The sequence below is a fragment of the Ostrinia nubilalis genome, chromosome Z (genome assembly GCF_963855985.1).
Source record: "Ostrinia nubilalis chromosome Z, ilOstNubi1.1, whole genome shotgun sequence".
NCBI lineage: Eukaryota > Metazoa > Arthropoda > Insecta > Lepidoptera > Crambidae > Ostrinia > Ostrinia nubilalis.
Window position 1 is genome coordinate 3,702,742 of NC_087119.1, and position 17,374 is coordinate 3,720,115.

A 17,374-nucleotide genomic window follows, 5' to 3' on the forward strand; every position below is an offset into this window, starting at 1 on the left:
CCCACATCGCCAAATTTCCAAGGTCATTTCTTTGGCTTTGGGAAGCGGTAAGCCCGTCGTTGCGTCTATGAGGACTTTTTGAGGGTCCCGGATCGTGAACGGAGGGTCTAGGGCTCGACTCTTGAGATCCGGTCGCCAAAACACACGATCCCATCTGGGTGCCACTATTAAATACACTCCCTTCGCAGTGTTTAAGTGGTTCAGTACCCTGGGCATAAGGCAAGGAGGTGGGAATACCCACGCTAGATGAAATTTCCACTTGCGTGAAAAGGCGTTGTGAAATTCTGCATCCCTGTCCGCTAGGTTTATGGAGCAATATGGTTTCACCACGTGGGCTACTTGGGACGCAAACAGATCTATGCACGGGACTCCCCATTTGGCGAATATTATCTCCGTTATTTCCGGCAGAAGATGCCATTCCGGTGAAGTCATGTTTCGTGACAGGTGATCGGCCTCGCTGTTGTAAATGCCGGGTATGTGATGAGTTACAAGGGATATGTTGTGATTGTCCATAATCCGATATATTCGGAAGGTCAAATTCATTAGAGCTGTCGATTTGGTGCCGCCTTCGTTCCTTAGATATGCGAGCACAGATTGGTTGTCGGATTGAAGAAGAATCGATTGATTTGATAGAACATGTCTCTTTAACTCCAGAACCTTGCATACAGCTAGTAGCTCTTTTTGGTTGATATGTAGGTCTTGCTCTTCTAGTAACCATGTCCCGGATAACTCTAAATTGTTGAGTCGGGCTCCCCAGGCCATCTGGGATGCGTCTGTGGTTAGGAAATATGTGGGAGGTTCTGCATGTATCGCTGATGGTCTTTTGCAATTCTCCATCCACCACTGGAGCTCGGACATCACTTGAGGAGACAAGGGGTACCGATGCTCGTCTTCTGGTATGGACAAGTTGTGCTTTTGGAGATACCTTGTATGTAAGCGACCTCGTGGAACTGCAAAACTTCCAAAGTTGAGGATCCCTAGGAGAGATAGGATTTCTGCCTTGTTCATTTTCTGGTAACTCAACGCTTGTTCTATCAATTCGACAATGTGGGACGACTTTTTCGCAGGTAAGCTCTTTAGGTTGTTCCAAGGCTCCCAAGTTATGCCTAGATACTCGATCTTTTTCTGAGGATCTAAGATCGATTTGGTCATATTTACCGCCCAGCCGAGATATTGGAGTAGGTGAATCGCGTAGTGGGTTTGTTCGATCAGCAACGATCGATTTTGGTTGGCTAAGAGAAAGTCGTCGAGATAGATGAGAACTCGCAGACCTTCTTCCCTGAGTTTTTGCGCAATCCAGGCTGTTACAGAGGCAAAAGCGCTTGGGGCTGAACTTAGGCCGAACGGAAGGCAAGTAATTTGCATCAATTTTTCGTCGTATATGAGTCTGAGGAACTTCCTGTGACTCTCTGATACAGGAATGTGGAAGTACGCTTGTGAAATATCTATTTTCACTAGCCAGTCTTGGTCCTGAAGGAAATCTGGCACCTTGTAAACGGATATGAGGCGAAACTGAGGTGTGTACACATAATCGTTCAAACCTTTTAGGTTGAATATTGGTCTCCACGATCCGTCTCCTTTTGGTGTGAGGAACATCTTGGACACAAAACTCGGACTGGATTGCGCATCCTCCAAAACCTGTTCCACTTTCAACTGATTTATGATTGCTGTCATATCGGGGGTCACGCAAGTTTGAAATGCAGAACTGGACAGGTTTGGTTTTACTAATGGCGGTTTTTCGAGAAATGGGATACGATAGCCTTCGATCATGCGTAGTATTCGAATTGGTGCGCCCAATTCTTTCCACCTGTTCACCTTGTGTCGAAGCTGTCCAGCTCTGAAGCGACTCGAGTCAATATTTGCGTCGTTTGTGTTGTGAGTCTCTATTGGATGAAGAGGCCTCACGTTTTCTGGATTTTTGAGTGGCAGAGGGTCTCTGACCTCCTCTCTTGCCACGAAAATTACCGTTGCTATTATCATATCTGAATGATTGCGGGTACTCAGCATTGTGATAATGATGTTCCTGCGCGGAACTGGCTTTTTGACAGCACGATTGAATCCTCGAGGCATTATGCGGGCAAACCTGCGTGGTTTGGTTATCGCGAGTGTGTTTGTAGCCTTGCGCAGGCTTTGCGGATTCAGCATAATGCGAGGCTTTCTTTATGGTCTTAGTTGGATAAAACGCCCGTTTAACTCCGCCGATTTTTTCTAAAGCGTCTGTGAACTGTTCTGCCGCGAACAAGTTCTGACATGACGGTGGTATCTTTTGCAACTTCGATTTTACCAAAGGATCCTTTACCGACTTTAGGATGACGTGCCTTCGTTGCTCAATTAAATCAGCTCGCCGTCCACATATTAATTGCAACATGTCATTGGATACCTTACAGTACTCACCTTTCGTAAAAATTTCATTTACTTTGTCGCAGATTTTATCATGCGCAAGATTCTCGGGGCTGCGCGCCCACGATAAAAAGTTTCGAAAGCCTTCCTGAAAAGCTTCCTGTTGCCTGACCGCTGCCATTGTTAGAGCTGCATAAGAACGCTCCGCATATGCAAGGTCAGCTGCTTTGTCATAGATAGTAATTTCGTCATTACATTCCAGATGGGTGAAACCTGGTGTACTAATATATTGCTTTTGTACTTCAGCAAACCTGATTTCCTTCCATTCCGGAGAGTTAAATCTTTGCAAACGAGTTATTGTATTAGTATGGTTTGCACTTGTTTTAGATGTGGTTTCTTTTAGCGACGTACCCACATTAACGGTAAAATCTGTCACGGCATGTTCCACTTCACTGCACTCACCGAATAATTCCCCGCTAACATTTAGGTCGATCTCAGAACAACAATTATTTTGAGATCGGGGGGTACTCAATTTATTGCGTAAATCTCCCATTTCTTTGACTAACCTTTCCAGTAAATCGTCTTGTCGATTTTTACGCTTACGCTTCCGGGCACGCCTTCTATCATCGCGACTTGAAGTCGAACTCGTGGATGTGGACGAATCCGAATCAAACTCATTACTAGGCCCGGGCTTGGGATCACTAATCTGATCTAGATTATTCATTTTAACAGACAGCTAAAAATACACACTTTAAATTACACACTTTAATTACACATTTTTATCGAACGGTAAAACCGTTAAAAGAAAATTTTATACTTTGAGGGTATAATCGTAAACAAAATATTTTTGTACTTACAGTTTCTGTAGTTGGAAAATACGAAATAAAATTATTCCAAAACTCAGTTTCAATAATTATTTGAATATTCAGGAAAGTTTCTAATTTGTGCACTACCTACGGATACCTGGTATCTTAGAAGAGAGGTGTGCACTCGACGAGGCAAAAGACGCCAATGACAAAAACGAAAGCGCGCAGCGCTCACGCTGCCTGGCCAGAGGGGGGAGGTGTGCGACAGAGACGGCTATATACACACTGACAACAGGAAAGAAAGAGAGGCAAATAGTACGACATTCTCATATTGTTTATATGCTTCGAATCACGGTACAGAGGTTTAATGAATGAGTTTTTTAAATGAGTAAGAAGGCCGAATTTATTTTTTGACATAGAAACGTATTGTCAATAACTGTCATCAAATTCGTCACAAAGATGGTGTTACATTTATGTCAAACGAAAATAAATTTACATTCTTTTATTTTAAAACTCCAAGTGGCCTGAAAGAATTAGAAAACTGATAGGTCTACACTGAGAGACCGAAACACAAACGGGTGTGGTTGCCTCAGAACAAAGCAGTCATAAATGATGAAACTTGTAACCAAAGTGAAGTAGGAGTAGGCTGGCAGAAAACTGGCCTCGCGGTGCAAGGCGCTACTAGAATGCAAACGGCGGGGCGAAAAATGCACACGTGGAAGGCCGCAAATGCAAGGGCACGACTGCATCAAGACAAAAGCCAGATGAAAGTTGATGAAAGCTGCTCAAGACCGATTCAAGATTAAGTAAGAATTAGAGTAGATCCTAGCTACGCAAGAGTTGCAGTGGTGGTAACGAGAGGTGGGAATAGTCCCTTATGCTCAGGAACGAAAGGTTTCGTAACTTGAAGGAGACCTGCAACCACGTCGTTGAAAAGGACTGAGAAGTAGGAAACTCCAATAAAATCCCTGCTCGTTTGACTACCTTAGATGTTACCCGAAGAAAAAACATTATTGAAGAATGTTGTAGTTTGTGCGTGAAGGCACGCACGAAGGCTCTTAAATAAAGCTTCTTTTAATATTTTTTCTTTTTTTTGTTCATGTAAAAGTGTTAATAATCCTACTAATATTATAAATGCGAAAGTTTGCATGGATGTCTGGATGTTTGTCACGCAAAAATTACTGAACGGATTTTGACGAAACTTTACAGTATTGTTATTTATAACCAAGAATAACATATAATTTATGAAGAAATTTGACAAACTAAATTTCACGTGGGTGAAGCCGTGGGCAAAAGCTAGTATCATAATAATATATCTAAAAATGTTTATAATTTAATAAAGATAAAAACTGAAATGAGTCAAAGTTTATTAATTTCTAAAGTAAGTAAGTTCAAAACAAAATCACCGTTCCATAACTGTTTCTCTACTTCCTTCTGACATTCAACAGTTTTTGATAGGTTGTATAATTGAAAAATTAATTTAACGAAGAAAGTTTGTGTAGTTATGATTATGTGAATTTTTACAGCACCACAAATAATTATTATCGCATATTTTTCATTCATTAGGCATTGAAGTATGATATAAAAAATAATTTCCTTTGAATGCATCACAAAATTAAAATTTCTCCTCAGCCGAACGCACTTGAAAACTCAAGAAACTTAATTTTATCGTTTTCAAAATGTATGGTTTTTGTAGCGACGTTGCCGTGTTTCACGTTGGAAGAGCGGCAACAACTCAAAGCATGTCAAAACCATAAAGCAAGTTATTATGTCAAACTAAAGACACACACACAACGACATTATAAAACTTTATTTTATCCCTTTCTCGCACTAAGCTTTGCGTCTTGAATGGTCAGTTAACAGTGTTGCTGTTTGTACTTAATAAATTTATGTTAAAATTCGTAGAGCGAAACATAATTATAAATAACCCTGTATAGTACGAAACAGTGTTTGCCTAATTTATTTTGTATTGTTTTGATTTTCAGAGTTTTTGCCGCGATTCAGTTGTTTTCATTGGTTTGCTTTTGAGTAGTTGCATGAATGTATTGTCACGCGTACCAAAAGCACACGAGACTAACACTTAGCGTGATATGTAAGTATACTAAAGATTTTGATTTGCAATTATAGCATTTATTAATAAATTAACTTTTGTAACTTTGCAATAACTTATTATTCTAGATTAATTTTGTTTTGTGCATCTGCCTTTTTGAATCTAGTAATATGAATTAGTTTGATACTCCTAAAAGGAATAATGGGCGTAATATACATAGGAAACAAGTATAGGCAGTGAATAAATATGTAGGTACAGAAGCACAAAATATAACAGAAGGTAAACTCCATACTAAGCGCGCTCGAGCTACGCACACAGACACCGCTCACGTACGCGTTATCTAGACTGTCTCGGACGAATGCGAGGGCGACTGGACGTTCGCTTGAGTCCTCGCGTTCACACGTTTTTGAAATTATTTGGTTTGTGCGAAAATGAGTGAAAAACAAAATGGCGTATTATATTAATTGTTCAGTAGAAGGTTACTTACATTCAACATTAAATATTGAATTTTAGTTTTTTAAACTACCAGTTGATTCCGGGAGGTAAGTAAGGTTTTTTTATTTCAATAGTTCGTTTAACGTTGACAAATTGAAAGCCAACTCAATTATGTATTAGGAATATCGAAGTGTTTTAAAGAGGTTTTAGGAATTATTAGATAATAGTGTCAACCACCCAACTACATACTACTTCTCGTGTACATATTTGTTTGCAAACCATTACTATAATAACGTATTAAACATAACTACATAATTATACGTGGCTATCTGTTTTTGTCTTTCTTCCATAGTATTAGTGTTCTATCATAAAGAAATAAACGCAACACAGAACAAGACAACCCTAGCGCGACGGCCGAGCGTAAGTATGCAAAGCGAAGTAAATACATGAGTTTACCTTCTGTTATACATATATTGTGACAGAAGGTAGCATGTTTAGGGGTTTACCACTTTAGGAGAAAGTCGATAATACACGATTGAGCGCCGATGATACCCGAAACACGAACATCTACGAAGCCTTCCGTGCCGGTGGCGCCGCGAGGTGGTTGTATTTTAATAATAAATAATAATGCATTCAAAAAAAGGTCTTTGATCGCTACAAATACTAATTATGAGTCCAGTCATTTGGTAGTTTTACCTGGAAAGTTTACCGGGAGTTTAGAAAATTGGTATTATATAGATTTCGATGTGCTCTTTCCGAATTTCAACTTTGCTACCTAAATGGGCTGTCTATCTGACTTATTCCTTTATGGGTATTTTACAACCCGTCAATTTAACTGCGCACCTGGCGGCCGTGATGTTACATCGACGCTTGTTGTAGCGCTTTCCTTGATTGTTTACTATGCCACAGAAAATTTAGGAAACACATACCAAAAGTGTCATGCTGAGTAATTCACTCTCCTTTACAATTTTCCAGGGGACTCGCAAAGTCATAACGTCAGACATCCTAAAGGCAGAGGATCCAGACACTCCGCCTGAAGATCTTCTGTACACTGTGTTGCATGGAAAGAACGAGGCTAACAGGTAATAAGATTACACAGTTTTCTTCATTCTTTGTTCAATATTAACTTTATGTTTTATGCACGGAAATGCACAAACGCATGCGTCAGAGTCGTAACAGCGCATGCGTGTGACAGGTTTCAACTCGGAAAAAGAAAAGTTCTTTTAGATTCGAATGTTCTGGTTGGTGTCATTTAAATAACAGAAACAAAATGGTGTTAATAACATCAGCTGATACACATCATAAAGATGTATTACCTGTCAATGTTCCATAGTAGTTTTTGCAAGCGTTACTGACTGAAGCCTGGTCCGTGAGCACGTAGAATTTTGTCTTGTCTGTCGCGACTGTGCGACGGGCGCCTGCAGTGAGTGTGCGAGCGCGACAGCAACATAATTATATGACCATGTTAACATGGGCTAGTGCCGGCTCATATACCCATTTACCTAACACCCTGTATAGAGAGAACACATCCAGACCAATACAAACAAATATGTACATCCACACAAATGTTTGTATAGATCGTTTCACCCACGAATACGCGCCCCGCGACCTTCCGCTAATGTTTGAGTGTTATCGGTACACGCTAAATTGTCCGTGAGTGCACACGCACACTACAATAATGACGCTCGGATTGCTCGGATCAAACTCCGCGCTTCCCTCGACCAAAAATTGGTGGGGCGCGTCTTCGTGGATGAAACGATCTATACGGTGCGGGAATTTAACACGCGACATCGGCTCACTTGCGATAATTTTTTGGTACGAAGCTTTTCTTGAAGCTTGTCATTCAAATTCAAATTCAAATATAATTTATTTGCATTAAATAGGGTTTCACAAAGTGGGTGTTATTACATTTTTAAGTTATTGTACTTATGCCTATTTAGCCATACTTAATTACAGCGTGCAAATTTTAAATTTTGTCCTACATTAATTCATTAAAATTATAATTTATTTTATTACAATGTCCTATTTTTAAGAAAATCTCCTATGGAGTAAATCATTCCTCTATTAGCCACTTCCTCAACTCCATTCGAAATCTATTAAAAGGGAGTAACTTTATTCTCTCAGGAATCTTGTTAAATATTTTAATGGCCATCACATAACCATTATTATTAAACCGGATCGTTTTTGGTAAAATGTCTAAAGTAGCGCAATGGAAGCGGCAACATGTTCAACGACTTAAAGAAAGGTCTACAAGAAACGTCCGGTGCTATGTTACAAATGGCTCGTATGCATCTTTTTTGTGCAACAAATACTTTATTTATATTGGTACCGTTACCCCAGGTTATGATCCCATACCTAATCGCAGATTCTACATAAGCGAAGTATGCGGTGATAGCCGTCTTTTTACTTGCTATTTTTATTATCATGCATTATCCCAACAGTGGGCACATCGAGATGTCCGGGCAGCCGGTGGACTCATTCACGCAACAGGACGTGGACTCAGGCGTGGTCTCGTACGTGCACGGCGCCAACGGCGACAAGCAGCTCAACAAAACATCGCTACGTCTCACGCTGCAGGTAAACAACTAATATTTGGTCATTGTCCAAATAGACAGTGGTGACAATACCTCCTAACTAACATTATAAAGAAATCGATTTTCTAATACAATATCCTTAAAATTTAATTTTGCGTGGAGATTTTCCAATTGAAATTTTTCTCCTAACTGATATTTCTTTTTAGATAGCAATAAAACTGTGGAAATAGTTGCTATATGCGCAAGTAATATTTTACGTATTTTTTTCTATCTAATGAAAACCAAAAATATGAATGCAATTAGGAGGTATTGTCACTTCACCGTCGAAATGTATTTTACTTATTATCTGCTTCTGTCTGCTTCACGAGAGAGCTATCGTTTACACATTCTTTTGAGTTGTGTCTATTTCTGTGACGTTATGCTACTATAAGATTTTAAAACTTGCGTTCCATTCCAACTAGAATAGAGAAACGCGGGTCTCAACGCGATATTTTTATATGAGCTACATAATATGTATGTACTCACGGCTTGACGTTTCGGCTGCTATGCTGCAGCCGTGCTCACAAGCAGACATTTTGAGACTGAAAGGACATTTGACAGGACAGGACATTGACATTTGGAGTGTAAAAAATGACGCGTTGTTCTCTATTTCAGTTATCCTACTAGCAAACAACCTTGTCAATACGATAATTTTATTTATTACCCTATTACAAAACATTCTAATGTAATATCAACAATCGATCAACAGTACAGTCGGCGTCAAATAGTTAATAAGTTCGCAACGTGTCTTTGTTACAATTGAAATAAGGTTTGTTTTTAACTTATTGTTCTCATGGGGTGTCGAACTACACGACACGAACTATTTCACGATGATTGTACAGTTTGTCGTGGACAATTATTTGAAAACGAATTTATTTACAACTCGATCGAGGAAATTGCGCACTTCGACCACGGTAATACTATCTATACAGTATTCCAACTCGGCCATATTTTTGAAATAAATGTCAACAGCCGCGCGGTACGTCACCGTATGACAACATGCGATAGGGCTGCCCACCTGCAGACCCTATTTTCATTACATCTGCCTACTTAGAATTTCTATCTAGTCTTGTGATGTGATGATATCACTGACTTCACCATACCATTTATAATTATGCATATTATTATGTTAACATGGGTGGGCTAGTGTCGGTTTATAAACCCATTTACCTAACACCCTGTATAAATAGGTAATTGTAATTATTTTTATTAAAAAAGAGCGCTTACTGTTTACTGTGGCACATTCGCGACACCCCCGACTTTTGCATGTCGAGCGCATACCGAGATTTGAATTTCGAAGGAAAGCTCGCATTTCGTCCGTTTATATGAAGTTATAATACTGTATGATAATATTACCGTGCTTCGACTCTCCCTCCCACCTACGTAGCACACCACCCCGCGTTCGCTCTGTCCGTACCAGAGCGTCGATGTGACGGTGACGTCACGCGCAAGCGCACTGCTCACCTCTGAGGCTGCGCAGTTAACTCGCGGGTTGTAACCTGAGATTTTATTCTATTCTTTACTGGTATATAACTTGTTACTCTGCTGAAACGACAAATAATATATCTACAGGGTGGAAACGTTAAGTGATCTCACTCAATTATTTCTAAACTATACAAGATATTGAAAAACTGGTTACTGATCCTGAAAGTGCTTCATGAGCTCTTTCAAATGTTACCAATAATAAGTTACAGAATAAACTGGATCTATCTGAAAATTCAATGTTTCCAGCTTCCATACTAAATCTATGCCAGACATACAATAATAGAAATGTAATTTTTTTATTGATAAATAAACTCTTAAAATAAACTCGTACATTGTATTCTTATTTAAAAATATTCATGGAAAACATTGGTTTTAGGCTTTATAATATTGTCAAGAGATGAGTGTCATGACTGTGGTAGTAGGTACTAAATTTATGGAAGAAGGAAACATTGAATTTTTGGATAGATCCAGTTTATTCTGTAACCTATTATTGATACCATTGGATAGAGTATTGTGAGGTACTTTTAGAATCAATAATCAGTTTTACGATATCATGTGTAGTTTTTAAGAGCCATTTCACAAAAATATTCCGCGCGAATTTAGGTAAAAGCTGTCAACGCAACGTCAAAAGAGTAAAAAGAACGCTGAAATGGACAAAAAAATCTTGAGCCGTGACCGTATTAAGACTTGATTTAAGTTATTAATTTTAAGGTACAATGAGGTATTCAAACTTGATAAATTAATTTAAAATTTTAATAGAGTTTAATAAGTCTTTTATATTTCGATTCATAATGAAACACGAATAGGTATAATATGTAAAATATATATTAAGTACAAAATAAAGACAGTCACATAGTGAAAAAAAAATCTGCCCCTTTACAGCTCCATCATCGGACCCTGGATACGAAATATTCGTCAAGGCGAATCACACAAGCCCAAACTCCATAGGGTTCTATTGTTTTGTTACGGAGGTGGCCATTGCATTTCCTCCAGATCCATTATCAGACAGAGCTAAGAAATAAATAAATAAATATTATTATAAGTAAACAAATAACTAAAATAATTCATCTTACTATCTTACTTCTTACTAGTCTTACTAATATTATAAATACGAAAGTTTGTGTGGATGTCTGGATGTTTGTTACACTTTCACGCAAAAACTACTGAACAGATTTTGATGAAACTTTACAGTACAGTACAGCAGTACTAGGCAGTATGTGTTCAACTATCACTCGGGTCGGAAGTTCCTATCGCAAGACCTTTGGTTCACTCAGTTCCGATACGACTCTAGTGCTGTGTGTAATTATTTTCGTGAATACACTGAGTTTATTAATTTCTACGAGTGGATTTCATTTTGCCTGAGACCTACGCCATGAACCCTGAACCAGAAGACCCTGTCGCCAGCGACAGCGACGCTCATCCATCCCTGGCGTCGACCAGAATAACAATGTATAGGCTATAATTTATGACGATCTGTGACAAACTAAATTTCAAGCGGGTGAAGCCGCGGGCAATACTACATATTTCATACTAGCTTTTTGCCCGCGACTTCTTCTGCGATGAAGTGGAAAATGGTTCTAATAGAATTAAAATATTCTAAGAAAATTAATTTTGTTAAAATAAATGATTATATTTTTTGATATAAAATCTACAAATTATTATGTTTAAATATTTGAATACTTACAAAATTATGAGATCTTTCTAAAACAAAATTGAAACACTACACCTGCCGCAGATTTCTTTGTAAACAATGTTTTTTTGTTTTTCCTTCAGGTGCTAAAATCACCAGGCTATTGTGTGCGCATACTCTGGAGTATTCCACATACAACTGGTCGTCGGAGAAGCATAGATTTCCATTAAGTCTACTCCCGCTACCATATGGAACTCCGCTAAAACTCGTGAGGGCGCCAGCACTTGCTTTTTATCGAAAATTAGTATGAGCAGCTGCGCACGCGGTTGCCCGTTGCAGGCTCTATGCAACGACACTATTTTAAACCGTGGTCCCTAAGCATTAGATGGGAAACTGCACTCTCTTGAATTCTCTTAAATTTGATGGTGTTAGGGGAATCCTAGGAATGAATACAGACTTTCCAATGGAATCTCCTCATCAATATTGCGAAATTGCGAGTTGCAATGCAATGTTACGTTTTCACTTGTTATTTTATTGTAATCTGACCTTGATTTTTCAAACACGTGTCAAAATAAAAAAAATAATTTAAATCAAAAGTACTAAGGAATATTTCATTGATATCAACTTAGAAATAAGCACAGATCACAGAAACTAAAGGGAAATGTGACAAGGGACAAATTGGAACATATTGCTTGTGAAAGCAATGATGACAGTAGCGACGTCATTATGTAAACAGTTTGTATTGCTTGCATAGTACTAAAGATTATTCGAACGTTGAATACTGATACCGCAGTGGATAATGAGCACATAATTTGATTTCTTTGTGTGTGTGAATTTCTAATACGACACTGAGTTTCGAACTCAGCGCATTACTTAGCATCTCTCTATATTTCTATGGAACCAAGTTATCTCCAAAATAACATTCCACACCTTTTTAACATAGTCAGGTAATAATTTTAATAAAATTCGAAGCACGTTATCTATCAATAGGATATATGTATATTTTAGAAGTTAATAAATTATGCATAAAATATAAACACTAGAAGTTTAGTTAAATCGTAGAATTTCTGAAAAACAAGTACTAAAATCGTACTGAAAAAAAAAGTATTAATATGTTATCTAATTTATTTATTAAACGTCGAATTTTATCAAAGATTTTGTACTAAAGTTTTTGAAAATATTTTATAGCCTACATAGAAAAAAATTAGGATTCTAAATCGTGAAAGAATTTTTTTTCAGAGCCTATTGCTAACAATAATTGTATTAAACAAACAAACAAACAATTAAATCTTTCCTCTTTTATTAGTATAGATTTAACAACAAAGCTTCCCCTCTCGAAACAAAACGCTTCTTTTTCTTCTTCACGAAACAAAACTCAAAGCGGATAAATAAATAAACAAATCTTTGAACAATTGACAACATCACAGCGCCATCTAGTCCAAAAGTAGGCAAGCAATATGCTTGTGTTAAGGGTGCTAGCATGATGGATATAGTTTTTTATAATTTATTTATTAAATTAAATACATGGTACCTACATATTATACATGGTTACACCCAGATCCGTCAAAGAAATTAAAATTCACCATTTCAATTTCTGCTCGGCCGGCCGACTCGAAACAGCCTCTCGGCATAGTATCAAATGTATTTGGTCGCCGTACAAATCACCGCTTTACGACACGAACGCACGTAAACGTCACGGCGGGAAAAATGACACAGGTCCTGCCTTGACGGGCGCTCGCGCCATACTAATCGATGTCGGCTTGCGCATTGTAATTTATACTGATATTCACATCAATATTTTGACAAAGTGGTTACTAATATTTAAACAATAACTATAGAAATCAATTCTACAATGAATATTCTTTATTTTGGGATACTTTTATTGCAGTTATTGCTGTGTTTTTAAACCAAAAACCACGATCAAAATGTGACGTTATTCTTCAAATTTGCCAAATTATTTTTAGATTTTACTCAATAATGGTAATGAAATTCAAGAATCTATTTCATTAATGGACTACAAGAATATATGTCCGATGATTACTATATATTTTTAAGCTTATTATATGAGCATAAATAATAGATACAGGACTTTGAAAATGAGTCTGCGGCAATTTTTCCGTAAAATGGTTGTGGGAGATGGGGCACTGTGAATTAAGCAAAAGAGTTTTAGTAAATCCGTTTCATTAATGGTCAACACCAAGGATTGACCTATCTTTCGCAGTTATTAAATAATCTCTGGGTGTTGCTTAAGATAGTAATTTATGCTTCCAAAATCTTAGAAATTCGCACGAAAATGTAAAATGGCTCTTAAAATAATGTGACTTTACCAAATGTATGGAAGCTGGAAACATTGAATTTTCGGATAGATCCAGTTTATTATTTAACCTATTCCGTTTGATAGAGCTCATGAAGCACTTTCAGGATCAATAACTAGTTTTTTGATATCTTGTATAGTTTAGAAATAAACGAGTGAGATCACTTATCGTTTCCACCCTGTATATTCCGACGTGCCCATTTCAATAAGCTTTTTTACTGTCTTAAGCGAGGTTTAGATATAAAATTTGCAGATGTTGTCTTCTACAAGCTAATACCACTGTAAATCTTGTTGTGAAAGCTTGCCACATCTATTTTACACATAGTAAAAAATAGCTTGTGGAAGTCAACTTTTGCAAGTTTTATTGCTGGTCTAAACCTCGCTTTTCGAGTGCATCCTATCACTGAGACTAAATTTTATTTTTACCCCTACTCTTCCCGCGGGTGTAAGCCGTGTGGTGACGGCAGAGTAGAATACATTTGTCACCAACCCCTACTCTTCCCGCGGGTGTCGTAAGAGGCGACTTAGGGACTACACATCAAACAGAGAATGGGCAGCAGCGCTCTCTGAAAAACATCAATCTTTTAAACTGCGATCTCTAACCCGCCTGCCAAGCGTGGAGATTATGGCAAAACCCTCCACTATAGTGGAGGAGGCTCATAGTCCAGCAGTGGACTGTAAAGGGCTGTTGATGAAATTTTATTTGACTTAGTTTAAGCATATTTCCTGTTCCATCCCTCAGGTGTCAGACGGCATAGAGACAAGCGGGCCAGGCGTGCTTCGCATCTCCGTGGTTCCCTTACAAGTGCGCCTGATCAACAACACTGGCCTGCAACTGGTTCACAACGCGCACGCTATCATATCCGCCGACAATTTGACATTCACCACGAATGCCGACGAGACCAATGTGCACGTGAAGTGAGTCGTAGATATAAGTTGGCTAGTGAATAGCTTTCCAATCTGTCACTATCTTTGTGTTCCTCATTTATTTTTCTGTTTTATTTTATTTTGTTTCCGACTGACAGCATGTCGGACCTATATCTACATATATTTTAGTTGCAAAAAGTAACTATTACAACTACATAAGATTCCATAGTGGTTGGCTCGATATGCTGTTGTCTGTGCACCAGGTTTTGGCTTGGTGTTAAAAATTTTAGTCCTAAGAGTGGCTCATTTGTAACCAATATTGTAATAGCTATAAATGTTATAGGCACTAATTTGGTCTTTAATCATATTCATCTTTACTATAATACTATTGATTGTACATGACTGTATGTTGGCTTAAATAAATAAAAAAGAAAAAAAAGTGTGATATGTATGTATCGGCGATAAGTGACGAGTATTGGAATAACTAAGCCTAGCCACAGACTAGAGACTTTTTGTTCGCCGATAGTTGGCCCGGGCTGTTGATCAATATGGACATGGATAGTGCGCACATTGGTATCGGCCGAATCTTCATATAAATTACAAGCGGGCCCAACTATCGGCCGAAATCAATGACTTATTGATATATAAAGTTTCGAAGTTTACGCTTGTAAAAGTCTGTCCATTAATGTCGTAGTTCCTTCTAAAGTAAATTGTGTACTTATGTGATTAAATCAAATGTATCTTACCTCTATACCAAGAATGTTAATAATCACTAGTCTACAGTCTAACCATTTTTTCTATTTCTCAGGTACGACATTGTAAAACCGCCACAATTTGGCGTTGTGGAACGCTTACGAGTGCTAGACGGCACGTGGCAAACAGTCGATTCATTCACAAGTGAGATGGTCAACTTTGGACGCGTCCGCTACATGCATTTACTGGGCAGCCCGACACATGATGAGTTCAAGGTATTTTTAGTTCTATTAGTAATTATTTACATTTTAAAATTGTTTGTCCTAAATATGATTTCTTTTTCTAGTTCAAAGCATCAGTGGGAACGATACGAACGAACACACTATACGACTTTCGATTGACATTTATCAAACTCGAATTATACCAATCGACCAACGAAGAGCTTGTGCTGAACAATACAAGGGAAGCATTTATATCCGCTCAGCATCTTCGATTTAGAACGAAACCACTAGCTTTGCCGAGTGACAGAGTGTTATACACTATTCTGAAAGCGCCCAAGTATGGTATACTTCACTTGTCATCAGGGAAGCATCATCTACAAGTGCACAGCACCTTCACCCAACACCATATAGACACGGACCAGCTATGGTATCGCTTACACAGGAGAGCCTATTCGCATATACAAGACGAATTCTCTTTCGTAGTGGGAGCTACTGAGTGCGAGAACATTACTGGTGTGATGACGATCAGACACGTTCCTGGGTCAGTTTCATCAGACTATTCATCGGGTCGAGTGCACACTACGCTAGAAAGACTACAAGTCATGGAAGGATCTCGCATGGTCATCCCTGCTACCCATCTAAATTTCCGAACAGATGCTGTAACTAATCTCGTGTTCAACATAACACATCTTCCGAAGCATGGAAAAATTGAGGTCATCAATGATAACTTGAAAATTGCACGAGATAACACGACCTATTTCACCTTGCAAGAACTGAATTCAGATAGGGTTTACTATGCGCATGATGATTCTGAGAGTAGGCACGATTCATTCCACTTCATGGCCCTAAGTCCGGAGCCGGAGGATTTCCAATACGTTGGCGTGTTCCACATTGATATAATACTCAAGAACGATAATAGTCCAGTGCGTGCCAATGAAAACGTGTTTCACATAGTCCACGGGGGAGCTCGCCTGATCACGGCTAGGGATCTGAGTTATACAGATGCTGACTTGGATACTAAGCCTTCGGATATCATCTACACGGTGCAAAGGTTTACGAAAGATCCTCCGAATGGTGGAATTTTTAGGGCTGACAATCCTGCGGAACAGATCGCTCAGTTTTCTCAGGACGATATTAATAAGAATCTGGTGTTATTCAAGCATCAAGGGAAAGAGTACGGGAAGATGGCGTTCTGGATATCAGACGGGTTGTTCGACGTGAACGGGAATTTGGAGATACAGGCGTCGCCGCCATTCATAAGGATGTACCCAACAAATGGTTCTATAGTAGAAAATGGAAAAGCTGTTGTTATTACAGCTAGAGATATGCAGGTGAGCAAGTATATAATATTTGGTTGATAAATATTTTTTTCTATTAATTTTGAATTGACATTGGCTACAAATTTCCTTAAAAGGGGCTTTAATGTACTTAATGGTTAGTAAGGATTCGTGATGGTTGTTCTCTAAAACATATCTGACATGCCTTTCTTAAACCCACGTTTATTATCGTCACAGGTGGACACAAACATGAACTGCCTTGAAGAAGACATCCGCTACGAGGTGGCCTTAGAGCCGAAGCATGGTTCGATAGAGGTCGGCGAAGGACAAGGCGCCTACACGTTCACACAACTAGATGTCGCGGCAGGCCGAGTGGCGTACAGGCATAGGGAGCCTAAGACGCCGTCTGATCAGTTCAGGTAAGTCTAATCTGTTATTGATAAATCTGGAATGAAAGTAAGATCTTTAGAGGACTGGTCGAGTAGGTTATAATGTTCACCAGGAGCTAAACGTCGCCTTATCAATTCAGCTCGGTGCTGGCAGATCAGTTTTTGCTCCATAAATCAAGCGCAGTATTTGCTTTGTATTCCTTACACCTGAAATTGATTAGCTTCAAGTTTAGCATCAGCAGTACGCGCCGAAATGTTGATAAAATTACTTGATCGACACATTTTTGTCTAAAG

The 17,374-nt window shown here is 38.6% G+C and overlaps 1 protein-coding gene across 1 annotated transcript in view; it reads left to right on the forward strand.

Annotated features, from left to right (window-relative positions):
- Positions 1 to 17,374, forward strand: part of LOC135086726 (chondroitin sulfate proteoglycan 4) — a 44,808-nt gene that overhangs the window by 14,606 nt on the left and 12,828 nt on the right. Inside the window, exons 11-16 of the mRNA XM_063981503.1 lie at positions 6,607 to 6,713; positions 8,073 to 8,208; positions 14,376 to 14,551; positions 15,309 to 15,468; positions 15,540 to 16,745; positions 16,929 to 17,110. Of these exons, the coding sequence (XP_063837573.1) occupies positions 6,607 to 6,713; positions 8,073 to 8,208; positions 14,376 to 14,551; positions 15,309 to 15,468; positions 15,540 to 16,745; positions 16,929 to 17,110 (1,967 nt within the window). The remainder of the gene's footprint in view (positions 1 to 6,606; positions 6,714 to 8,072; positions 8,209 to 14,375; positions 14,552 to 15,308; positions 15,469 to 15,539; positions 16,746 to 16,928; positions 17,111 to 17,374) is intronic.